At 45.4% G+C, this 24,577-nt stretch overlaps 1 protein-coding gene across 1 annotated transcript in view; it reads right to left on the minus strand.

The window, feature by feature from the left end:
• LOC112110521 (E3 ubiquitin-protein ligase HERC2) overlaps nt 1–24,577 on the minus strand; it is a 214,573-nt gene that overhangs the window by 166,380 nt on the left and 23,616 nt on the right. Inside the window, exons 3-4 of the mRNA XM_024205561.2 lie at nt 21,413–21,527; nt 6,101–6,238 (exon numbers count right to left, since the gene is read on the minus strand). Of these exons, the coding sequence (XP_024061329.1) occupies nt 6,101–6,238; nt 21,413–21,527 (253 nt within the window). The remainder of the gene's footprint in view (nt 1–6,100; nt 6,239–21,412; nt 21,528–24,577) is intronic.

The raw sequence follows: 24,577 nt of genomic DNA on the forward strand, positions 1-24,577 counted from the left end.
GCACTGTAGGCGAGGGCCGAAAATTCAACCTTGTCCTCAGTGCGCGTGTGATAGGTGCTCTGCATGGTCTTGTTCACAGAGCAAGACTATGTTCTCTGTTCACAGATACATTGATCTCTCTCAGGAATTCACTCCCTTTTTCCAATTCCCACAGCCACATCTGCCCAGAGGCTAGCGCACATTAGGAGGAGGAAGAAGAGGACACGGGAAGACATGTTTGCTGAACTAATGGGATGCTCCCGAGCACAGGCAGCCCAGCAGACACAGTGGAGGGAGAACTTGTCCCAAATGCACCGGGCAAACATGGAACGGGAGGAGAGGTGGCGACAGGAGGACCAGCAGGCGACTCAAACGCTGCTTGGACTAATGAGGGAGCAAACGGACACGCTCCGCCGCCTTGTGGATGTTCTGCAGGACCGGAGGCAGGAGGAGAGAGCCCCGCTGCAGTCTCTCTCTAACCGCCCTGCCCCGCCACCAAGTCCCATACCCCCCTCACCCAAAGTCCAAACACGGAGGGGCGGCAGGGGCCGTGAAAACTTTCACTTCACCCCAGCGGACAGCTATAGCAGTAGAAGGCTCTCATTCCCCAAAATCTGAAAAGTCCTTTCCTACCCGCCTCACACAAGACCCCGTCCAAGTTTCACCCCCCCCGTTCCATGTGCGGTTGTTAATAAAAAATACGTTTCTGTTCATTACTGTTTCCATCCTCTTCTTTTGGAGGAGAGTCTGTCTGAAGGGGGGGGAAGGGGCTTGGTAATTAGACAGGACAGTCACCTTTAGCAGGGGGCAGGCCCAGCAGCAGGGCACATACACAGTGCAGTGACTAGTTACCCTGGTCAGTCTGGGAGATGGCTTTCATGTTCTGTGGGGGGGGGGGGCGGGGTTGCTCTGTGACTTTGTGGCAGGGGAGGGCAGTTTAGAAGCATCATTAGCATCACAACACTAAACCCAGGTTTAAAACATTCCCGCGAAAAGAGTAATGAAGACAACGGTGTTCATTAGCAAAACAGAACAGATTTTATTTTTTGGGAAGGGGGTGAAGGGGGGAACTGGGTAAAGAAACGGGGGCAAGTTCAGCTTCTGTGTCCACAAACTTAAAAGTCACTGGGTACCCTGCTCAGTCCTGGAACTGGCTTTCAAAGCCTCCCGGATGCACAGCGCGTCCCGCTGGGATCTTCTAATCGCCCGGCTGTCTGGCTGGGCGTAATCAGCAGCCAGGCTATTTGCCTCAACCTCCCACCCCGCCATAAAGGTCTCCCCCTTGCTCTCACAGAGATTGTGGAGCACGCAGCAAGCTGCTATAACGATGGGGATATTGGTTTCGCTGAGATCACAGCGAGTCAGTAAGCTTCTCCAAGTAAATACCAGTCAGGGCTGCTCGCATGCGGGTGTCCTTGCGCTTCAGGGCAGGGGACAGCAAGTCACAAAGTTCCAGGAAAGTCCCCTTCCGCATGCGAAAGTTTCGCAGCCACTGGGATTCATCCCAGACCAGAAGCACTATGCGGTCCCACCAGTCCGTGCTTGTTTCCCGGGCCCAGAATCGCCGTTCAACAAAATCCACATGCCCCATTGCAAACACGATGTCCTCGGCGCTGGGTGTCGTGGTTTCTGACAGGCGTGTGCTACTCTCGGAGTTCAGGTCCTCACCCCGCTGCCGTAGCCTCCTCGCCTGATTTCTCTCTATCTGCCTCTGTGAAAGGTGGATGATGAGCTGCGAGGCGTTGACAACGGCCACAACTGCAGCGATGGTCGCAGCGGGATCCATGCTCGCGGTGCTGTGGCGTCCGCGCTGTCACTGACCAGAAAAGTGCGCGAACTGATTTCCCGCCGGCGCTTTCAAGGAGGGAGGGAGGGCGGGAGTGACGATTGGATGACGACAGTTACCCAAAAGCACCCTCGAGACATTTTTTTCCCCCAGAAGGCATTGGGGGCTCGACCCAGAATTCCAATGGGCAGCGGGGACTGCGGGAACTGTGGGATAGCTGCCCACAGTGCACTGCTTCCAATGTCGACGCTTTCCCTGGTAGTGTGGACTGACAAAGTCGAATTACTGTCCTCGGTGTGGACACACACGTTCGACTTTCTAATATCGATTGCAAATATTCGAATTAACTAAAATCGAACTACTCTCGTAGTGTAGACATACCCTTAGTCTAAAGACTTGTCTACACTTGAAAGTTGAATTGCATTAAAGTAGGGTATGATTTTAAAGCACAACAGCTATTCTAGCAAAGCTCCATTTTGTAAACAAGCCGTAACATATTAACATTATAGCAGAGTGAGAAGTCTGCTATAATGAGGACTAAAGCATGGATTAGAAAGATCTCATTCTTTAGTCCACTACCGCACCAAGAAAATTTTAAACACATACCCCTCTACCTCTTTCTCCTTCCTTTAGGATCCTACTCCCATTTTAGATGACAAAGACCATGGTCTACAAACTTTGGTCAATACAAGTTACATCGGTGTATAGATGCCAAAATTTGTATATCACGGGAGGGCGGTTGTGGAGCAGCTCTCTGCTGACTGAGCAACCAAACACATGAGTTCAACATGGAGCTGAGCAGTTGAGGGTGGTTTTGAAAGAAAACTTTAATAGTCAGCTGTAGTAGCGTTCTGTGCTGGATTATTCTCCAGGCCTGAAGTTTTGGGTTGTGCTACAAATTGCATAGCACTTGCTGTACATTTATAAACATTTTAGATGATATTTGTTACTAAAGCTATGAATTATGTGGTGCTTGCTTTACATTTATAAATATGACTGGGTGTTTTCTTGAACCTATGAATTCTGTGGTGCTCTACATTTACAAGTACTGGGTGCTCTGAATACCTTTGTGCCTTCAACAATAAATGGTGTGAACTAATAAAGATCATTTTATTTTCAAAAAATGAAAATTTATTGACTGGCAAAAACAATGTGCAAAACAAGCAGCAATGCAATATAAACTGTAAACATAAATTAATGGGGGAATGAAATTGGAAAGGGAGCAAACATTTCTATCCATTTCAGTGCACATAATCTGTTGTAGCTTAACATACACCAACCATGGTTCTCACACATCAGTGTATGTGAAGCTGTCGTTTTCCCCAGGCTTAGAGAGGGAGGAGTGCAGAACACGGGGGGAGTAAGGAGCTGCTACCACAGAGTTCTCTAAGGACTGCAATAGGTTGAGGAGTCTGAGTATTTGGACCTGTAGGTCAACTTGGACCTACAGCATTTGTGTTTGCTGCTTGAGAAGATCCATCATGTCCTGGTACATCTCCCTCTCCTTTTCTTGGGCCTCTCTTCTGTCTGCTCTGTCCTTCTCCTTGTTGTCTGCCATGAGGGCTCTCAAGGTCTTTTGCTCAGTCAGATGCAGCACTGGCTTGCAGGATTTCACTAAACATGTCCTCCTCTGTCTCCTCATCAGGGGGCACCCCACAAGGCTGAAAAAGCAGTTGCTGCTGATATAAAAAAAAAAAAAAAAAAAAAAAGGTATCATTGGACTTACAGTCACAACAGAAAGGAAAAGATCAGCTTCAAAACTCCCTTCCTTTATTCCCGTAACAACATTTAGTAAGACATACTTATTGCCACTTCAGCTTTGAAGCACCGCCGCACAGCACTGCTCTCCAGTTCCAGCTACAGTGAGTACAGCCCACCAGAAACAAGAAATTATAGTTGAATGAAACAAAATTTTGGGGTCTCTAGTCTATGGGTATAGGTAGGGCCCTACCAAATTCACGGTCCATTTTGGTCAATTTCACAATCATAGAATTTTTAAAATAATAAATTTCATGATTTCATCTATTTAAATCTGAAATGTCATGGTGCTATAATTGCAGGGATCCTGACCCAAAAAGGAGTTGTGGGGGGAAGGGGTCACAAGGTTATTGTGGGGGGCGGGGGGGGGGTTGCGGTACTGCTACCCTTACTTCTGAGCTGCTGCTGCCTTCAGAGCTGGGCAGCTGGAGAGTGGCGGCTGCTAGCCTGGATCCCAGCTCTGAAGGCAGAACCACCAGCAGCAGCAGCGCAGAAGCAGAAGCAAGCCCTCAGTCAACAGCCGCCACTCTCCAGCTGCCCAGCTCTGAAGACAGCAGCACAAAAGTAAGGGTGGCATGGTATGGGATTGCCACCCTTACTTCTGCACTGCTGCTGGGGGGGGGGGGGGGGGGCGCCCCGCTGACGCTGCCTTCAGTGCTGGGCGCCCGGACAACAGCCGCCGCTCTCTGGCTGCCTAGCTCTGAAGGCAACATAGAAGGGTGGCAATACCACAACCCCCCTAAAATAACCTTGTGATCCCCTACAATTCCCTTTTTGGTCAGGACCCTCAATTTGAGAAACACTGGTCTCCCCTGTGAAATCAGAATAGTATAGGGTAAAAGCACCCAAAAGACCAGATTTCACGGTCCGTGACGTGTTTTTCATGCCCGTGAATTTGGTAGGGCCCTAGATATAGGAAAATGGCACTGAATATTGGCATGAATGTTCCAGATTACGGTGATTTTAGCAGATCTCATTCCTGTGGGTAACAACAGCAAAGGGCTCAGTTTCTGCTAGCCTGTTTACTGCAATGGTGCCAGCCAAACTCACCACAAGGGTGGCCTGGGAAAAGTATCCTACCACAGAGAAAGAAAGAAAATCGGCCATCCCTTGAAACCTTTGGGAAAGGATTGAAGAGTATCTCCATGAAAGTTTCATTGAGCTCTCTCAGGAGGCTACAAGGGGCATCCCTATGTACATAAACAATCTGCTCCCCGTTGCCCCCTCCATAACCCAACAGGGGAATGAAAAGCACATACCACATCCACCTCTGTTTGTTGTAATGCTACCTCTTCCCATGTGAGTAAAACGATGAAAAATCAACACCTGTGTCATGACAAGTGGCGATGTACCAGGTGCCACCTTTATATTTAAAGATTGTAAGGGAAAATGCATACACACACTTACCCAAGGTCTCTTTCTCTTCATCAGCATCGTCATTGCTGGGCTGATGGATTTAGTTACATGGTGGTGAAGTTTCAAAGAGGTCATGGCTTGTGACATCACTGGACATACTGGTGAGTCTCCTCCCTCCTTTTCTTCCTCATCCTCCTGGCTGTTCATGGCAGGGGTCTGTGTCTTAGGCTCTTCTGAAATATCCAGAGCAGTCTGTGGGGCGCTGGTAGAGTCTCCACCAAGAATGGCATGCAGTTCATTGTAAAAGCAGCTGGTCCACAACTCAGCACCAGGTTGAAAATTGGTCTTCCTGCCATAGTTCATTCGCTTTCATGAGGTACTGCTGCTGAAACTTCTCATACCCCCTTGCCAGCATCCTCTATGCAATTTGCTCATAGATATCCACGTTTCTACAGCTCATCAGTAGTTGTGCCTGCACAGCATCTTCTCCTCACAGGCCCAAGAGATCTAATACCTCCTGTTTAGTCCAGGCAGGGGAACCCATCTAGTGTGTGCAACTAGCATGGTCAGTTACACACAGCAAGGGAGAGCTGCGAGGTGGGCAATCAGGAAAAGGCATTTCAAAAAATATGTGGGGGAGATTAAAGAAGGGGGTAGCCTCTGGTCTCCACGTTCCCTGGGCAGAGCATTTAAAGGGAATGGGGCATGTGGGACAGCTCCTGGAGAACTATTGGGGTTAACACAGGTCATACAGCATCTATACTTCCACTGCATTGACCTCAGTAGGTCAGCCATGGCTCTCCACCGTTCAGGGAGCGATTTTACTGCAATCACCATAACAGGGTGCTTACGTCTGTTGGAGACCAATTTAAATGTAGAGACTTGCACAAATAGGTTGACACGAAACAATCTAACTTCATAGTGCAAGGTACAATAGTACACTGATGTAGTAAAGTCTGTCCAACTCTCTGGACACACCTGAAACAAAAGCTCAGAGGGGTGTGAACTCTCCTTGTTCATGTTAATGAAGTTAACACCAAAACCTAAAGATGACAAATTTAAATGTCAACACTGTTAACTATTTTGCTACTGATCATTTAGCCTAGCAGAAGTATTCAGCTAATGTGACAAATGCACTCAACTTATGCATTTGATCCAATTAGTTCTAATTGTTTCAAGTACTTAATGCCATAAAAAGAATTACTGAAACATTCATAATACCTGGTTGTTTACCCCACACCCAACTCTCAACAATCGATTTGGCCCTATAAGTAGGTAGTGGAGTTTCCTCTTCATCTTTCTTTTCTTTGTCATTTTGTTCTTCCTTCTTTGATCCAGTCTGGCATTCAATGCTGTCATCTAAAGAAATAAAAAATTGAACCAGTTAAGCTATTTTTGAAAAAGAGATCCATCCATTTATTTGCCGTAGAGTACCTTTCTAACCTAGAACCAAGGTCAAACTCTGTCCTCAAATTCACAGCACTACTGTCATAAAGAGTGAGATGAGAAAGAAACAAATGCTGATTTAGCTGCCACAGGTGCTAGGTTTCACATTTCACTAGACAACGTGGTGACCATTTTTACCTAGAAATCCATAAGTCACTGTTAAAAATTGCATTGAAGGGTAAGGATTTTTCAACATAATAGAAACAGATGGTAAGCCTACTACAGATTGTTTTTATTGGTATAGATTTTGTTTCCAATTATTGGTATTTCACATCAGTCTACTTAGATTACTTGCTTTCATATTCTATGGACAACATGACAAACAATTTAACAGGCAACAACTGTCTCTGTTTCAGTGTCAAAAGTAAACCCATACAAGAGGTGGTTACTCTAATTTTATGCATGATGTCTATATGTAATTATATACACATTCATTGTACTAAACGTACAACCAAAATTAGACAGTAAGAGGACCAAAAAAATGCCACCACGGCTAAATAGCAGAGTGATGGAGGTCATTGGAGGCAAAAAAAGCATCCTTTAAAATTTGGAAGTCAAATCCTAATGAAGAAAATAAGGAGCACAAACTCTGGCAAGTAAAACAGAAAAATGTAAGTCAAGCCAAGAAAGAATTTGAGAAGCAACTTGCTAAACACAAAGAAAGTAATAGTAAAAAACATTTTTAAGTATATCCGAAGCAGGAAGCCTGTCAAACAGGCAGTGGGGCCACCACAAGACTTACAAGGTGTAGTGGATCACCTAGAGCCAGGACATTTGAACAGATTGCAGGACAGCAGAGCTACATGGCTAGCAGGGATGACTTTAATCAGCACCAGTGGGAGGTTGCAGGGGCGGGGTGTGAAAGGGAGTCCTTTTCCATCCAATGCTGCAAATCATGACTGTGGGAGGGACCTCAGCAGGGTTTGGGGAACTTGCCCACTTCTCCTCTCAGGGGACATATAGGGGGAGGGGAGAATGGTCACTTACCCTTCCCCCCGAAGATCAGGAGACACCAAACCGAGTAGGGTAACAGATCTAAGATAGGTGGAGGGGGGACAGGGGGAAGTGTCCTAGGAGCTGTGTCAGGGATATCTGGGGTAAACTCACCTACAGAAGTCAGTGGCATTACACAGCTGTTGCAAGCTAACCTTCAGTTATTGGAGCAGCTGGGAGCTTTCATGGGTGGGGGGGACTGGAGATGGTAATAATGGGAGACAGGCAATAGTCCGGAAGGGCAGACCCCTCGCCAGGGGGCAGGAACCCTTAATCAGGAGCGGGAGGAGATAGCTGAGTTCTCTACAACTCTCACACTGATAGGGAATGTGAATTCATGGGACAGAATTGCTGCTCCAGGAACTACCTCCCCCCAAGAGCAGCAGGGAGAAGGTCGCCACTTGCAGGGAGACGCCCAAGGTGAGCACTGCCCAGATCTGGCACCTCAGAATGCTTCCCACGCCCCTACTACCTATCCCCTCCCGCACCAAATTCCCTCCCAGAGCCTGCGCCCCGCACCACCTTCCGCACTCCGAACCACTCGTGGCTGTTCCTCCACCTAGGAACGGCAGGGACATGTCACAACTTCCAGGGAGCCACGCAGAGCCAGGTAAGGAGCCTGCCGGCCCCGCACCAACCGAACTATAAACCGGACTTTCAATGAAGATCAGAAATGCCGGTTTATAGAGCTTTCCTGTTGGTAAAGTGCCGGATAACACAGCTTTTACTGTAATCAGGAGGGCATAATACATTCGGCAGCATGGCTTGATTTAACTATGATGAACAGCTTAAATTGAGGGCAGCAACACAAACTGTGATCCAGTGTGAAATACTACATCATCATACACCATGATTAGAGTGGATGACACCACAGGGACCTGTGCATTCCACAGCACACCTGCCAGAAGCTGATAATGCTGGACATTTAATGAAAGTGGGTGTTTTTGTAACATCTGCAAATGTAGGCATGCTTGCCCAAACAGCCCACAATTGCTAGAGCAGGCAGGAAAGGCCACATTGGGGGAAAAAGAATGAGGGATAAGTCAGGTGCTGCCCACAGACCCCTCGGGCAGGAGCAGGGCATGGGGGCCAAGGCACAAGAAGGGAAGGGGAGAGCTGAAAATGAGCTGTACAAGATCACCATTTTCAGTTAAACTGGAGATGTTAAGGGTGCGCCTTTGGATTACCCTAAAAAGACAGGTGAAACACATTTATGAGGTGGGTTTACTGCGGGGTTTAGGACCCGCTTCCTGGGGAAAGAAGTCATGTGATGTCAAAAAATCTGACGTCCTTAGTGGGGAAGGGAAAGGGGAAGGGATAGCTCAGTGGTTTGAGCATTGGCCTGCTAAACCCAGGGTTGTGAGTTCAATTCTTGAAGGGCCCATTTAGGGATCTGGGGCAAAAATCTGTCTGGGGATTGGTCCTGCTTTGAGGGGCAATCCCTCCTGAGGTCCCTTCCAACCCTGATATTCTATGATTCTATATTAGATTACACAAGAATTAAAGGAGAATAGAGTAGCAGAGCCATTCAATCATTTATCAATATGGAACTTGCAGATTTCTCCCCTAGGCTTGGTCCCTAAGGCAGCTCTGGGTGAATATTGCTTAATTTACCACCTGTCATACCCATAGGGTAGCTCAGTTAATGATGGAATAGACCCAGCCTTGTGTTGCATGCGCTATTCCTCCGTTGAGGAGGCTGTGCACAGTTAGGTCTTGTGGCCCAGAGGCACTCATGATCAAATGTGATATCAAGTCACACTCCTGCCAATGCATCCTTCTGACTTTAACCTTTTGGGTTTCTCTTTCGAAGGGCAATTATTTTTAAAAAGCTATGCCAATAGGATGGACAATATCCTGTTCAGTATTTGAGAAACTTAGAAGCAATGCAAAAAACTGCTTTGCAGCATGTAGGGCATTACTTAACATGACATTTTGTCATGGGCAAGGCAAATTCAGACAAGTGTGTGTTAGCCTGATGGACGTCTTTCAAGCCTTGGCTAAAAAACGGGGGTACTTCTACCAGGGAAAAAATAGAGGCCTTACACTGATAGCTCGGTATTGAGCCAGATACAATAGCAGGTATATCACAACTCCCTCAGGGTAAGCTTCAGCAGCTACTGGGCTTGATTAGGAGAGGTACAGCAGCTTGGAAAATTACATTCAATGAGCTACAATCTATTATTGGGCATCTTAACTGCGTTTGTCAAGCAGCAGCCCAAAGGTGGGCATTCTGCATTCGGCTTGCAGCGGCCACCACAGGCATAGCTAGATCTCATTTTATGAGTTACTAGCGAGACAAAGGAGGAATTTGAGGATGTGGGAACAGTTAGATCCATTTTAATGGAGTGTCATTGTGGAGGGAGGAATGGATATTCAAGGCTGATTTAAAGATCCACTGTGATACTTAAGAGGTACAAATTTGGGAGTATTTTACCAAGGCAGGTTGTGCAGACAGAAGTGGCTCTCCATCTAGATCAGTGGTCACCAACCAGTAGATCACAACTGACTGGTCAATCATGGAGCCTCTGACAGTCAATCTCAGTCTCAGTCTAGGATTGCCAACCCTGCTGCGGCCAAACCAGTAGATCGTCCGCTAACAGTCCAGTGGCACAGCGGGGCTAAAGCAGGCTCCCTGCCTGCCCTGGCCCCACATGGAGGCAGGAACTGCCCTCACCTGCAGGCACCGCCCCCGCAGCTCCCCTTGGCCGGGAACAGGGAACCATGGCCAATGGGAACTGCGTGGACCATGCCTGCGGATGGGGGCAGCGGGCGGAGCCACCTGCCATTCCACCCCTCTCTCCAAGAGCCGCTGCCGGACATGCTGTCCACTTCCGGGAGCGGCGGCCTTAGCCCCATTGTGCCGGCGACCGGCTGGAACCCACACCCCAACGTCCCCCTCCAACCCCGAGCCCCCCCCCCCACCCAAATTCCCCCCCAGAGCCTACACCCCCTCTTGCACCCCAACCTCTGGCCCCAACTCCCTCCCAGAGCCCGCACCCTGAACCCTCTCCTGCACCCCAACCCCCTGCCCCAGGCTCAGCCAGGAGCCCCTCCCACACTCCAAACCCCTCGGCCCCAGCCCAGAGCCAACACCTCAATCCCCTGTCCCAGCCTAGTGAGAGTGAGTGAGGGTTGGGGAGAGCAAGCGACAGACGGAAGGGGGATGGAGTGAGTGGGGCGGGGCCGCAGAGAAGGGGAAGGGCAGGGGTGGGGCAACAGTGTTTGGGTTTGTGTGATTACTGTTATTTCTACATCTTCTTTGAGATAGATCCTGTGTTGCACTTAAATTCAAACAGTGATCCTGTGCTTACAGAGATTGGAGACCACTGATCTAGACAGAAAAAGGGACAGAGCAGAATTTAACATTTCTGGAATTTTTTCCAATTTTGGTGGCAGTGGCCATTTGGGAACAGTTTGTTAACAACAGGGTGCGCTTATGGTGTGACAACACGGTGGCGGTACATGTTATCAATCGCCTGCCCTGCAGATCACACTCAAGTTATGAGGCTGGTGAGGGCATCTGTACTATAATATTTAAGCATTAACACCCGTTTCCTCTTCCAAACATGTTCCCAGGGTTGATAATGGCACAGCAGATGCATCGTCTCGTTTTCAGTTGGACAGATTTCAGGAGCTGGCAAGGAACCCAAATAGATGCCACTAGCACTATAGAACTTTGGCATATTATGCCTGTCAGCGTAGCGCAGAGCTCAGTGGCTCTGTGAACACTGCAAAGCTATTAGAGACGTTTTAACAATTTTGTGCAATTTCAGGAGCGGGAGGGCCTGTCATCTATATGGCCCATTGCAAGGAAAGGGTGCTGTAGTATAAGGTGTTATTAGCCACCTGGCAACTGGCGTCATCAACAATCTCCACTCACCTACTAGGCCTTACATTTGTCAGTAGGCTGAATGATTGCCCAGATCCTTGTAGCGGATTTTTAATTCTGCGGTTTCTAGCAGACTGATTGGAAACACCAGCCCCAGGTGTCATCCCACCGCTTTTAATATGCTTAGGGATCGGGTGCAGCGCCCAGAGCCCATATGTCAAGCGTGGACAAGCGGTGGCCTTGTTTAGGGCTGCATTTCTAGTAGTATTTTTTTAAGCTCTTAGGATCAGCGAACTAGTACCTGGGTCCTGTAGGGATTCTTCTGGATGGGCTTTGGAATTGAAGGATATATATTGCAAGGGGCAATCGGTGACATTAACCTTGAGGAGGTCAGAGATGGATCAAGGAGGCTGGAAAGAATCCATTATTTTAGAAGGGTAGCAAGTCCAGGATCTTCCCTGTGGAGGGCCTACTTGGCAAAAAGGGCAGGGAGGTATAAGAACGGCCATACTGGGTCAGACCAAAAGGTCCATCAAGCCCAGTATCCTGTCCTCTGACAGTGGCCAATGGCAGGTGCCCCAAAGGGAATGGACAGGTCATCATCAAGTGATCCATGCCCTGTCACCCAATCCCAGCTTCTGGCAAACAGAGGCTAGGGACACCATTCCTGCCCATCCTGGCTAATAGGTCCATCAATGGCTATCTTTCATGAATCTATCTAGCTCCCTTTTGAACCCTGTTATAGTACTAGCCTTCACAACACCCTCTGGGCAAGGAGTTCCAGAGGTTGACAGTGCATTGAGTGAAAAAATACTCTTGTGTTTGTTTTAAACCTGCTACCTATTAATTTCATTTGTATTGCATTACAAGGAGGAGAAAATAACACTTCCTTATTTACTTTCTCTATACCACTCATGATTTTATAGACCTTTATCATATCCCCCGTTAGTCTCCTCTTTTCCAAGCTGAAAAGTCCTAGTCTTATTAATCTCTCCTCATATGGAAGCTGTTCTATACTCCTAATCATTTTTGTTGCCCTTTTCTGAACCTTTTCCAATATCTCTTTTTTGAGATGGGGCGACCACATCTGCACGCAGTATTCAAGGTGTGGGCATACCATGGATTTATATAGAGGCAATATGATATTTTCTGTCTTATTATCTAGCCCTTTCTTGGGGTATGGGCCCCTCTTGATCATGGTGATTAAAGTCCCCTCACAACATACCAGTTTGTTACAGTTTTAAGACCAGAACTGACAAGGTTGGAGCTGCCAGCACACAAAATCAGTTCCCGCTCATTCAGGATCAGGGCAGCAACAGCAGCAGCCCAGCTAGGTCTGGGGAGCTAGTGTAATCCAGGCAACTGGGCACTGGCATTCTGAACTATACAGAATGTACATGAGACTCCAGGTGAGAAATCAGTGTTAATTTTCCCCAGCATTAATTCCAGATGCTGGCAGACACGACAGGCAGATGGTATCGTGGATCTGTGGGCACAGTATAGTTTTCTGGGCCGACAGGCGGACTTCCACGTTGTCTGGAAGTTTGCAGCTAGGCCTCAACGGTGAAGCAAGTTCTGAGCTGGCATGAGAGAAAGGGCATATTATGCAACCAGCTGATGCCACTTCTGTACACCATGGTGGCCCATGAGCAAGTCCCAGATTTGATTGTGGTTCTCCTCAGGGGAAGTGATTTGAGAACATGTCAAGGGGTGGACTTAATGCTCAGAATTAAGAAGGACTTGGGGCAGATCCTGGAACTTTTTCCAGGAGTAAAAATTATTTGGTAGGACATGCTGCAACACAAGGGTGTGAACGCTCCCTTGGGTTGACAAGGCTAGGAGATATGTGAACAGGGAGATATGCCCCCATGCCATCTATGAATTTGGCTAAGTAAATTTCTCATTCAGACATAGCACCAGTATTATTCAGGGAAGATGAGGTCTACCTGTCAGTTTGGAGCTGATGCATTTTTGGCCAATATTAAAGAAGACAATAGTAGATGTCTGGGAACCCAGACCTAGGTATGGGGGAAGAGGTAGCCACAGTAACTGCTAGTGCCTCCTTGTGGCAGATGTCCAGTGTATGTATTCCAAAGGGAAGGGATATAGTAATCAGAAAAAGTGGACTGGTAAACAATTTAAAGGAGGTTTGGGGGGTGGGGGGGAGAGTTGTTTTTGTTTTTATTTAAAGGAACACAAACATGATGCTTCAGGGCTCCTATGGCAGGGAGTCAACTCCCTGGTCCCTTATAGCCTCCCCTTAACCCTCATTCAAAATGGAGGGCAGCAGCAGGCTGGCTGGGGACCAGGATGAGTATAGTGGAAGGGCTGACAGCAGCACCCCTCTGCCCTCCCCCCCCTCAAATTACCAGCACTGTACATATTTATCTGCAGGATACTCCCAGACATTGACAAATAAAGTTGCGGCCTAATTAAGCTACATCCAGCATCTCCTGTCATACTTCCAGTATAGTCAGAAAAAGGTGTTCAAGAACACTCAAGGAAGACAAGGCCATTGCAGAGAAGATAAGTTAATTCTTTGCATTGGTCTTTGCTGTAGAGGATGTGGGGGACATACCCACATGAGAGCTATTCTTCTGCGGTGACAAATCTGAAGTACTGTCCCAAATTAATGTGCCAGTAGAAGAGGTTTTGGAACAAAATGATAAACAGTAATAAGTCACCAGGACCAAATGGCACTCAGCCAAGAGTCCTGAAGGAACTCTGATATTGAAATTGCAGAACTATTAACTGTAGTATGTAACTTATCACTGAAATCATCCTCTGTACCAGATAACCAAAAGGTAGCTAATGTAATGCTGATTTTTGAAAAAGGCTCAAGAGGAGATTTTGGCAATTACAGACTGGTGAGTCTAACTTCAGACTGGTAGAAACTATAGAAAAGAACAGAATTTTCACCAAAACATGTTTGTGTCTGATGAGTCAATGAGGCTTTTGCAAAGGGAAGTCATGCCTCACCAAGCTATTAGAATTTTTGAGGGAGTGAACAAGCATGTGGATAAGGATGATCCAGTTAATATAGTGTACTTGGATTTTCAGAAAGCCTATGCCGAAGTTCCCTCACCAAAGACTCTCAAGGAAACTAAGTTGCCATGGGATAAGTGGGAAGGTCCTCTCATGTATCAGTAACTGGTTAAAAGACAGGAAACAAAGGGTAGGAACAAATGGTTAGTTTTCATAATGCAGCGAGGTGAACAGCGGGGTCCCCCAACGGTCTGTACTGGGACCTGTGCTGTTCAATATATTCAAAGCAGTACAAAGCAGACTGTCAGGAGTTACAGAGGGCTCTCACTATACTGGGTGACTAGGCAACAAAATGGGAGAAGAAATTCAGTGATGATAAGTGCAAAGTAATGTACATAGGATTATTTTTTCCAAACTATACATATACAATGATGCATTCTGAATTAGCTATTACCACCCAAGAAAGATCTTGGAGTCACTATGGCTAGTTCTCTGAAAATATCCCCTCAATACACAGCAGTGGTCAAAAAGGGTAACAATATGTTAGAAAATGATAGAAAATGTGAGAAAATATAATGCCACTATATAAATCCATGGTATTCCCACACCTTGAATACTGTGTCCAGTTCTGGTCACCCCATCTCAAAAAGGATATAGTGGAACTGGAAAATATGATCTAGGGTATGGAATAGCTTCTTCATGAGGAGAGACAAAAGATTAGGTCTATTAGAAAATAGATGACTAAGGGACGATACGATAGAGGTCCATAAAATCATGAACAATGTGGGAAAAAAATGAAGAGAAAACTGTTATTTACCTTTTTCCACAATACAAAAAGCAGGGGTCACCTGACGAAATTAATAAGCAGCAGGTTTAATACAAACAAGAAGTACTTTTTCCGCACATTGCACAACTAGCCTGTGGAATTCACCACCGTGGGATATTGTATAGTTAAAAAAAAAAAAAAACAACCTGGATAAGTTCATGGAGAATAGGTCATCAATGGCCATTAATCAAGATGGTCAGGGATGCAAACCCATGCTCGGAGCGACCCTAAACCTCAGACTATCAGAAGCCAGGAGTGGAAGATCGGTGGATAACACCCCATAACTGCCCTGGTCTGTACACTCCTCCTGAAGCATGGTACAGGCCACTGCTGGAGACAGGATATTGGGCAAGATGGACCCAATGTCTGACCCAGTATGGCAGCTCTTATGTTCTTAGATGCAGTGCAGATATCTAAATATATCACCTCAATGGTTAAAGGGCAAGAATGTTGCTCCGGCTGGCTGGAGCAGTTAGCCAACATTTTGGACCTTGCAGGATTGTTTCTGTTAGGAGAAAGGGGTGTTACGAGTCAGGTATATTCTTTGGAACAACACTCTTTATTTACAAAAACTGCACATAATGTCCTGTTTCCCAGAAATCAGAAGAAAAACAGTGGGCAGTTTCCTTGATCACTTTCCCAAGTATGCTCCTACAGACAATTCAGTGCCTAAGGTGCTCTCTTTCTCAGCAGTCTTTCAAAGCCACATTCATGACTAGCTTCTCTTGATGTCTGCTGGCTTGCTTGCAAAACTAACCTCTGAACTGCATTTTTCACCAGTCCCAGGGAAACCCCTCAGACCACACAACTTAGCCCTGCTGAAGATTCACCATGTAAGTAGTCTCCTATTGTTTCCAGCTATTGCTACTTAAAGGAGTAAGTAATTGCCCCTTCTAGCAGGAGGTAAATGTGGTTCGCACAGTCATCAGCTTTAACCAGATCTGAGATTTTCTAGACATCAAAGATCCTCTTGATAGCCGCTATTAACACCTTCCAGCATAACATTACATACTGCATACAGGACAGGATTAATCTTTTTTGGGCCCCACCTCCCGAGACCCCACCCGCCATTCGTATGGGGATGAGGGGGCAGAGAGGAGCAAGCAGAAGGCATGACCTCAGGGGGGAAGAAGACAAGTGGAAGGGGTGCAGGCACCAGGGCCCGTTCTCACGGCACCATTGGCAGCATTGTAAACCTGGTACTGACTGTATAGCTACATTACAAGTTACCAGTGCAAATGCATACTATTTGTATTGTAGTTTAAATACATATATGCAGTTATATATCACATTTCTCAAACAAGCAAGTTAATGAACAGTCAAATGGCCTAACATATCTCTGAACTGTCATGTGGGCAACTTAGGTTTGATTGCTGGTCCTTAGAATAGAAGGGGCTAGAAATACTAAGACGTGCACTCAGCTGCCTCCTCCTTGAAGAGTGCCCAGTTAAGGGAAAATGTTGATTTAAATGAACCCAGTCTAAATCAACTATAAGGTTGAGTGTCTTGTTTAAATGAGGGGATTTAAAAAGAGTTCTCAAAAAGAACTCACACACACACACACACACACACAGGACCAAGGTCAAAATATGAGGTAACTTCCTTCACAATATATGTTTAGGGCCCAAAAAAAAAAAAAAAATCCACTTAAAACAAGAAGGGAAGGATAAGAGGAGTACTAAAATAAATTCCTATGGAGGAGTATTTTACCTAATCTGTCGGGTCCATGGTGAAGTGCTTCAGTTATTTCTAAAATGGCTTTTACACTGAAAGCAACTATGTTAGCATAGAAGAATGTTAAAACATCCTTAACCAAGTTTTTGACATGCCCAAAATGTCTGATTTATTCTGTTAAACAACTAAAGCCAAGAAATGGAGACTGTTCTTCAATGAAGCTCATACTTTGAGATGACCCTGAATCCCTTCCTTCTCGTTACTTAACTCTCAGTGTTTATACTTTTCTTCAGAATAATTCTGCTTTCACCACTTATTCCCTCCCACTTTTTCTAGTTATGTTGACATAGATCAATTCACAAACTGATGTTTGGTAGTCACTAAACACTCGTTATCTGCAATACTGATCAGCAGCTTTTAAATGTAATACAGTTAAAATGAGAAACCACCATCTTGCAAATTCAGCACACGATAGAAAAAAAAGGTACCCAGCTTTATACAGAGCCATTTCAGATATCCTGACCATCATCTAGACAACACACAACTCCATGCAAACCCTTCTCCAACATCTATAGACAGTTGATTTTGCACACTAGCATCATATACTGCTCTCCAATTACTGGTAACAATACCCATTCTCCTTCCCCTTTAAGCTTCTAGGCTGTTCTGTAACTCTTATTGGTTTCCTGAAGAGCCTTGATGTTCTTCCTTCTTAAGGGCAGGTCTACACTACGGGGCTAAGTCGACGTAAGTTACACAGCTCCAGCTACGTGAGTAACGTAGCTAGAGTCGACGTATCTTAGGTCAACTTATAGCAGTGTCTACACCATGCTGGGTCGATGGGAGAAACTCTCGCGTCGACTTACCTTACGTTTCTGTTCCGGTGGACTACTGCAGTCGAGGGGAGAGCAATCGGCAGTCAATTTAGGTGGTCTTCATTAGACCCGCTAAATCGATCCACAGTAAATGGAGACAAGCCCTAAGTTGTCCATACACCATTTGAAATTAGAGTAATATATCTACTACCAAAGTCTTTCAAAATGTTATGTTCATGTAATTACTTCAGAGTGAAAAAGGAATCAAAAAAATTAACTAGGTGTGTGAGTATAAAGTTACTCAAACCCTTGGAAGGGTACATAGTACTTTCTTTCTGCCCTTTCAGAGGTAGAAGGCAAAGAGGATGTAGTCTACCATAAAGCCTTCATCAGCTCTAGTATCGACTCATTAATTGACATAGTGACCCTGGAGGGACCCACTGATGGTAAAATGTCAGCCAGGCACTATGAGGACTCCCTGACCTCTTTGACCTGTACACCTAAGTCTGCAGCCACTCTCTAACAACAACTAATAAATTTTAAGAGGAGAAGGGGTGCAGAGCCCGTGAGTAAAAGGTGCCCTCATCTAGAAGGGCTAAATCTAAGTATTTACAGTGTGGGGAAGATCTGGAAGCTGAGGGCAAACTCCACAAATTCCAAAATGGTCCCTGACCATGGTAGGGCTGATCCAGTACCGGTGCCAGAAGCCTGGTAAAGGGCAGAATGACGCTATCATAGCAGGCTTCCCCTTGGATGGTACATGGTAGACATCTGTCCAGGAAGCAGGCAACTGCAGTACTGGAAGTTGAATCGCTGGCAGAAATGGTACCAGTGCCAAGGGATTGGACTTCTTTCAGGAAGACGACACTGGCACCAAGAGGCAGAGCAGGTTTCTTGCCACTTCAAACACCTCCAGGCTAGCTGGCACTGAGATGGTCTCTTGTTGCTTTGCTGAAGAAGTTGACAGTGCAGCTTCAGGCACCAGGCTCAGTGACCCCTGTGGCGCTGGAGCAGACTGTGCTGACTTAGGCACTGGTTAGGAGCAGTAGTCCATAGGTTTCAGGTACACTGTACTTTACTCCTTCTCGACCATCTTACCAGACTTAGACGATGGAGACCATCCCCTGAGCAGTGCCTCTCTGCAGCTTAATATTTCTTCCTCAGTATGGGTGAGGGAGAACAGTGCCAGGATTCCACTAAAGCTAGAGGGGCACTTCTCACTAAAACTGCAGCACTTAGCACCGAGTCAGACCAGAACAGCTCCAATGGTAGCTTGAGTGCCGCCGCCATCAATGAGAATTTCAGCCTAGTCTCCCTATCCACCTTCGTCCTAGGCCTGAACTCCCCGCAAATCTGGCACTGGTCCTTCATGTGTGCTTCTCCCAAGCACTTCAGGCAGCTATTGTGTGGCATGCTCACCGGCATAGATCTGGAGCAAGAAACACACAGCTTGAAACCTGGTGACTGGGGCATACCTTGGTACTGGGAATAGAAAAAGAAACCCCAAACAGGGAAAACAAGTAAAAAAAATAATTGTTTTTTTTTTTTACTATAACAGTTAAACTTACTATCCTAAGAACACTAAAGAGTAGACTAACTATAGAACCTGTTGGATAAGCTTTGCTGCACAGCCTCTAAGAAGTTGAGCTATCAAATAGGAAAGCAGGTGGCTTCCCACCATCAAAGCTAACAATGCAACTGTCTACTGCCATCCGAGTATCCAAGCGCATCGGAGCCACTGAACATAGTTAACACAGCTAGGTCAGGTGAACAAGAGAAGAGCGGGGGGCCTCATCCACCAACAAGATCTCTTTCCAATGCAGACAGCTGGGCCAGCTACTGGGCCAACCTGTAGAATACTGCAGCATCAAATGCACTTGGTTTGAACAGTAGTAGAAGGATCGACACCCCACAGCAAGTTAAGGATCAACACCCCACAGCAAGTTATTGTGTAAAGGATTTTTGAGATCTGACAGCCTTTCTGGAACCACCCACAGCAATGATTACATCTGGATTTGACCCTTCGGTTGGTGATGCAATGTCGTCAGCCTACTTCCAAAAAACACTATATTCAGACTTTCAAGAAGTTATGGAGAAAAGAGGCAACCCACGTTATGTACCAAAGACAGGACAAAAAAGCATAAAGCTGATTATCTCGCATACCACAGAAAAATCTGCATACATTGACCCAGAATTCTTGTTATCCAATAAATTTTTCATGAGACGTGAAAGTCTAAGAAATAATAGGATATTACAATTGTGACAGAATATACCCGCGTTCACACCCTACACATTATTGTAATAATGTTTGTACAAGGTATGCCTTTGTGGCATCATTTAAAAACTCAACTTGCTGATCAATATCCTTGCAAAATGCACATAGCAGCATTATATGTAAAGTTATGAACATAAACGGAGATCATGACTAAAAGTAGGTTTTCCAGGTAAGTCTGGAGAGTGGCCAAACTAGTTCCTCAGAGACAAGGGGCAAGTAGATGCCTCAGCCAGATGTAAATAAGGCTGATGGACCATTACCTGCTAAGTGGCCATTCTTTGGCAAGAAAGGGGGCAGGGGCAAAAATCTACTTTTTAGCAAATAAACAATATGGCGTTTCCTTTCACAATGACTGCTTGTTGCCTTCCTCCCAGCTGGAAATGTTTTCAAGAGGAAGACAAACTATAAAAAGCAGTAGCAAACACCCCAAGACATCCCTCTCTCCCACTGCCCACATCATTCTCCGCACCTGAGAAGACAAAAGGAAACAGCCATTGGATTCTAGGGGAGGAGTCCTGACCTGACAATTTGGTCAGTAATCTGCTAGACCATGTGGTGAGAAAAAGTTTGCTTTGCAACTAAGATAGTTTCTTAAGTAGACACTGGTAAACGTTTTATCTTTATTTTTCTTGTAACCATTTCTGACTTTAATGCCTCTTCACTCATACTCACTTAAAATCTTTGTAGTTAATAAACTTGTTTTATTGTTTTATCTAATCCAATGTGTTTAAACTCAAGTGTCTGGATAACTTCTTTAAATAATAAGCAGACATTATTCCCTTAACAAAATGGAGGAACTAGAACTGCTGGTGCAGGAAGTGAAACCAGACATTATAGATATGGGCAGTGTTTTCCAGCAATGAAAACAGAGTGATTTCAAAAATTTTCAAAGCTGTATATTCCAGAAATTTCAGATATGAATTATTTTAATACAAAAAGTACACGTATTGACAAACATGAGCAATATGTAATCCTTTACAGCATGAAAGTGCACTGGTGGAGGGAGCAGGAGCCAGCTGTGTGCAGGGGAGGGAGCAGATACTGGGCACTGAGGGCTAGAGATAGGGGAGGTGCGTGGGGGAGAGGCACTGTGGATGCTGCCGAGAGCAGGTGTAAGCACCGTCCACTCTGCAGCATGGCGAGGGAGCCTGGCGCCCCGCTGGCATATGCCCTGCCTGCCCAGGAAAAGCTCCGTGGTGGTTTTGTCGAGCCCAGACTTGTGTGAGGAGAGGAGAAGTTGGTGGCAAGTCTCAACAGCAGCCAGCCTCTGCCCTGCGCCGGGGGGAGGGGGGGGGGGGAAAAGAGAAGGAGTAACCCCACACACATTGCGTCTGCCCTGCACCCTGAGGATGAGGTTTTTTTAAAACATTATAATTCTTTTACTATGACAAGTCATCATTTCTGAAAATTAAGGTCTCCTCTGAGGCCAACAGAGAACGGCCGCGTTCCTAAAAGGCCAAAAAAAATCAATGGAACAGATTGGAGGAAGCAGTAGCCTATAAATCCTAGTAAGTAGCTCCCTCCTATTTATTCAAGAGCAGTAACACTATAAAGGGAAGTTAGCTACATTTGATTAAGAATCAAGAATTTGATTAAGAATTAAGAGGGTTTGTAATATTACAAAATCAGTGCTTAGGTCATATCATCAGGATGAAATTTATAAAAAGTGGGGGGAAAAAAATCTTACCTTTTCTTAGAGGTAGTTCACCACTTTGTGCTAATTCTGTTCCAGTGTATACAATTTCTCCATCTTTCACCATTTCATTCCACAAGCCACAGAGTCCATCTCGTGTAAAAGCAAGCTGTTAAAAATAATTTTAGATAGTAAGTTATGTACAGCATTCCCCAGACTTGCCCGCACCATCTCAAACAAAGCTTTTGAAATCATGGTCAGTACTTTCCTCAAACCAAAAAAAAGAAAGAATATCACAACACACACTTATAATTTAGTTGTCCTAGAGATAGAGTCTTTGAAATCTTAAAGCAAATACAAGGTTTGCACACCACACAAATAACTTTCAGATGACTTCTAACAGCATTACAGAATTTGCTTTCAACCACCCCGCTAGGTCTGCTCTCTTCAGGATCAACCTACTTGAAGGAAAAGCTTCAAAATGCATTAGAATATTGACTTCAAATAAATTCTAGCATTACACTTTAACCAACCAGAACATGAAACAAAACTTATCAACTAGGCAATATGATTCTGAAGAATTATAGGAAGAGAATACTTCAACATGAGGTTATAGCTAAGAATTATATATTGGAAAAGCACTGCAGATTATTTAAATCAAAATATCCCTAACAGTTAATTTGAAGATGTTTGTGTCAACACCCAACCTGTAGTGGGAAAAAAGGTAGCAATCATCTGGCACATCTACAATATTGAAAAGAGGGCAATACTTCTTACATTTGATAGTTTTGTTCCTCCCCACCTGACCTCCTCCCTGCCCGATAGAATTGTGAGCACCGAAGCATGAAAGAGCAGAATCCACAGCTGTCAACAGCAAAACACATTCAAAGGAATTCTCAAGCTTTGTACTAGCTAAGCAAGACACAGTTTAGTACTGGCCTCAGCATAAGCCCTAAACAGGGCACGTCTACACTACAGAGTTTTGCCGATGCAAGTTACGACGGCCTAATACCACCGCAGTTAGCATATCGCTTGTTCCCATGCATACTTGGCTCCTTGTATTGCCACTTTACATACTCCCCAGGAGTGCACCATGGGTAGGTATCCCATTGGTGTATCCTAGGTATCACCACTGTCCAGTGCACTGGCTTTTGGGAAGTTTTGGCAATGCACGGTGGGCAGAAATGAGTCACACAGGGGTGACTGGGAGGTCAAGTTCCCACCATGCAACCTTCTCTATCCCATAATTTTCAGACCTATGTTGAAAATCCCACCAACCAATGCCTGGCTTGTTACTGTTCACCATCTCTGACAGAAGCATGGAGCCTGCACAATTCTAAACTATCGTCATGAGTGTTGCAAGCACAGGACATATCATCCTCCAGTATTGGCAGGGCTGCAAGAAGAGCTGCAGGAAAAAAAGTGACAATTTCCTGGTGGGCAGATTGCTGTGGCACATAACGAGGACCAACTCAAAGTTGTTGGCATTCAAAGAGCAGCTGCAAATGGTGGAGTGCCACTTCTGGGCCTGAGAAATGAGCACTGACTGATGGGATCGCATTGTAACATGGGCTTGGGACGACAAGCAGTGGCTGCAGAACCTTTGGATGGATAAGGCCACATTCCTGGATCTGTGTGCCAAGCTCACCACAGCTTTCCAGTGTAGGGAAACCAGAATGAGAGCTGCACTAAGAGTGGAGAAGCAAATGGCAATCGCACTGTGGAAACTTGCAGTGCTGGATTGCTACCAGTCAGCAGGAAATAATTTTGGAGTTAGAAAATTCACTGTGGGGGCCACTGTGATGCAAGCGTGCAGGGCCATTAATCTATCAATCAATTATCACCTGCTATGCAGGACTACAACTCTTGGCAACATGCAGGATATAGTGGATGGCTCTGCAGTGATAGGGTTCCCAAACTGCAGTGAGGCGATAGACAGTACACACATCCCAATTTTGGCACCAGGCCAACTTGCCACTGAGTCCATCAACAGAAAGGGCTATTTTTCTATAGTTATTCAAGTGCTGGTGGACCATCAGGGGCGCTTCCCCAACATGATTGTGGGCTGGTGAAGGAAGGTGCAAGACTGCCGCATCTTTAAGAACACAGGACTCTTCAGAAAGCTGCAAGCAGGGATGTTTTTTTCCTGACCAGTAGATTACCATTACTGAAGTTGAAATGCCAGTTGTGATCCTGAGGGACCCAGCCCATCCCTTACTCTCCTGGCTCATCAAACCATACACCAGCCATTTCGAGAGCACCAAGGAGTCAACTACCAACTCAGCAGGTGCAAAACAACAGTTGAATGTGCTTTTGGTAGATAAAAGGACACTGGTGAATTTAATTAACAAGATTGGATCTCAGTGGGAAACTATCCCAATGGTTGTAGCAGCCAGTTGTGTCCTGCATATCTGTGAAGCAAAGGGGAAAAAGTAGCCACCGAGATGAAAGGTGGAGGTGGAGCAGTTGTCTGCTGAGTTTAAACAGTCAAATATAAGGGCTATCAGAAGACATCAATGCGGAGCTATACAGCACAGGGGGGCTTTGAGAGAGCACTTTGACAGTGAACCATAATACACAGCATTGTAGTGGACTGTGCTCTACTTGGCCCTGAAGTTTGGGGGCCTGTTAGGAATTGTAAGATGTGTACCAAGCTACAATGAATATAACACGGACAATGCACCTATTCATTTTATGGTGCTTGCTGCAGATTTATGATTATTACACTTTGTGACTGATCCTATGAGTTGTGTCAGTGTTCAACAACAAATAAGCGGTTGCTTTCACTATTGCCAAGCATTCTGCAGTATATGTTGGGAACTAATAAACATGAATTATTTTCCAAACAATACTGTTTTATTGAGTTTAAAAAAATAAAAAAAAAAACTTCAAAACAATTTTGTGCAAGTGAAAAGTAAATACATTAAAACCTTAATAAATTTATGGAACAGAGTTAAAGAGGAGGAAGGAACATTGTGGGACTGCTGCTGGAGGGTTGTTAGGTAACACAATGTCTACATTAACAGGCATCGCAGAAACTTGGTGGAATGAGGATAATCCATGGGACACAGTAATACCAGTATACAAAATACATCGGAAGGACAGAACAGGTTGTGCTGGTGGGGGAGTGGCACTATATGTGAAAGAAAGCATAGAATAAAATGAAGTAAAAATCTTAAAATGAACCAAACTGTATCATAGAATCTCTATGGATAGTAA

Source organism: Terrapene carolina, unplaced genomic scaffold, assembly GCF_002925995.2.
Source record: "Terrapene carolina triunguis isolate 2854851 unplaced genomic scaffold, T_m_triunguis-2.0 Scaffold23, whole genome shotgun sequence".
NCBI classification, from domain to species: domain Eukaryota; kingdom Metazoa; phylum Chordata; order Testudines; family Emydidae; genus Terrapene; species Terrapene triunguis.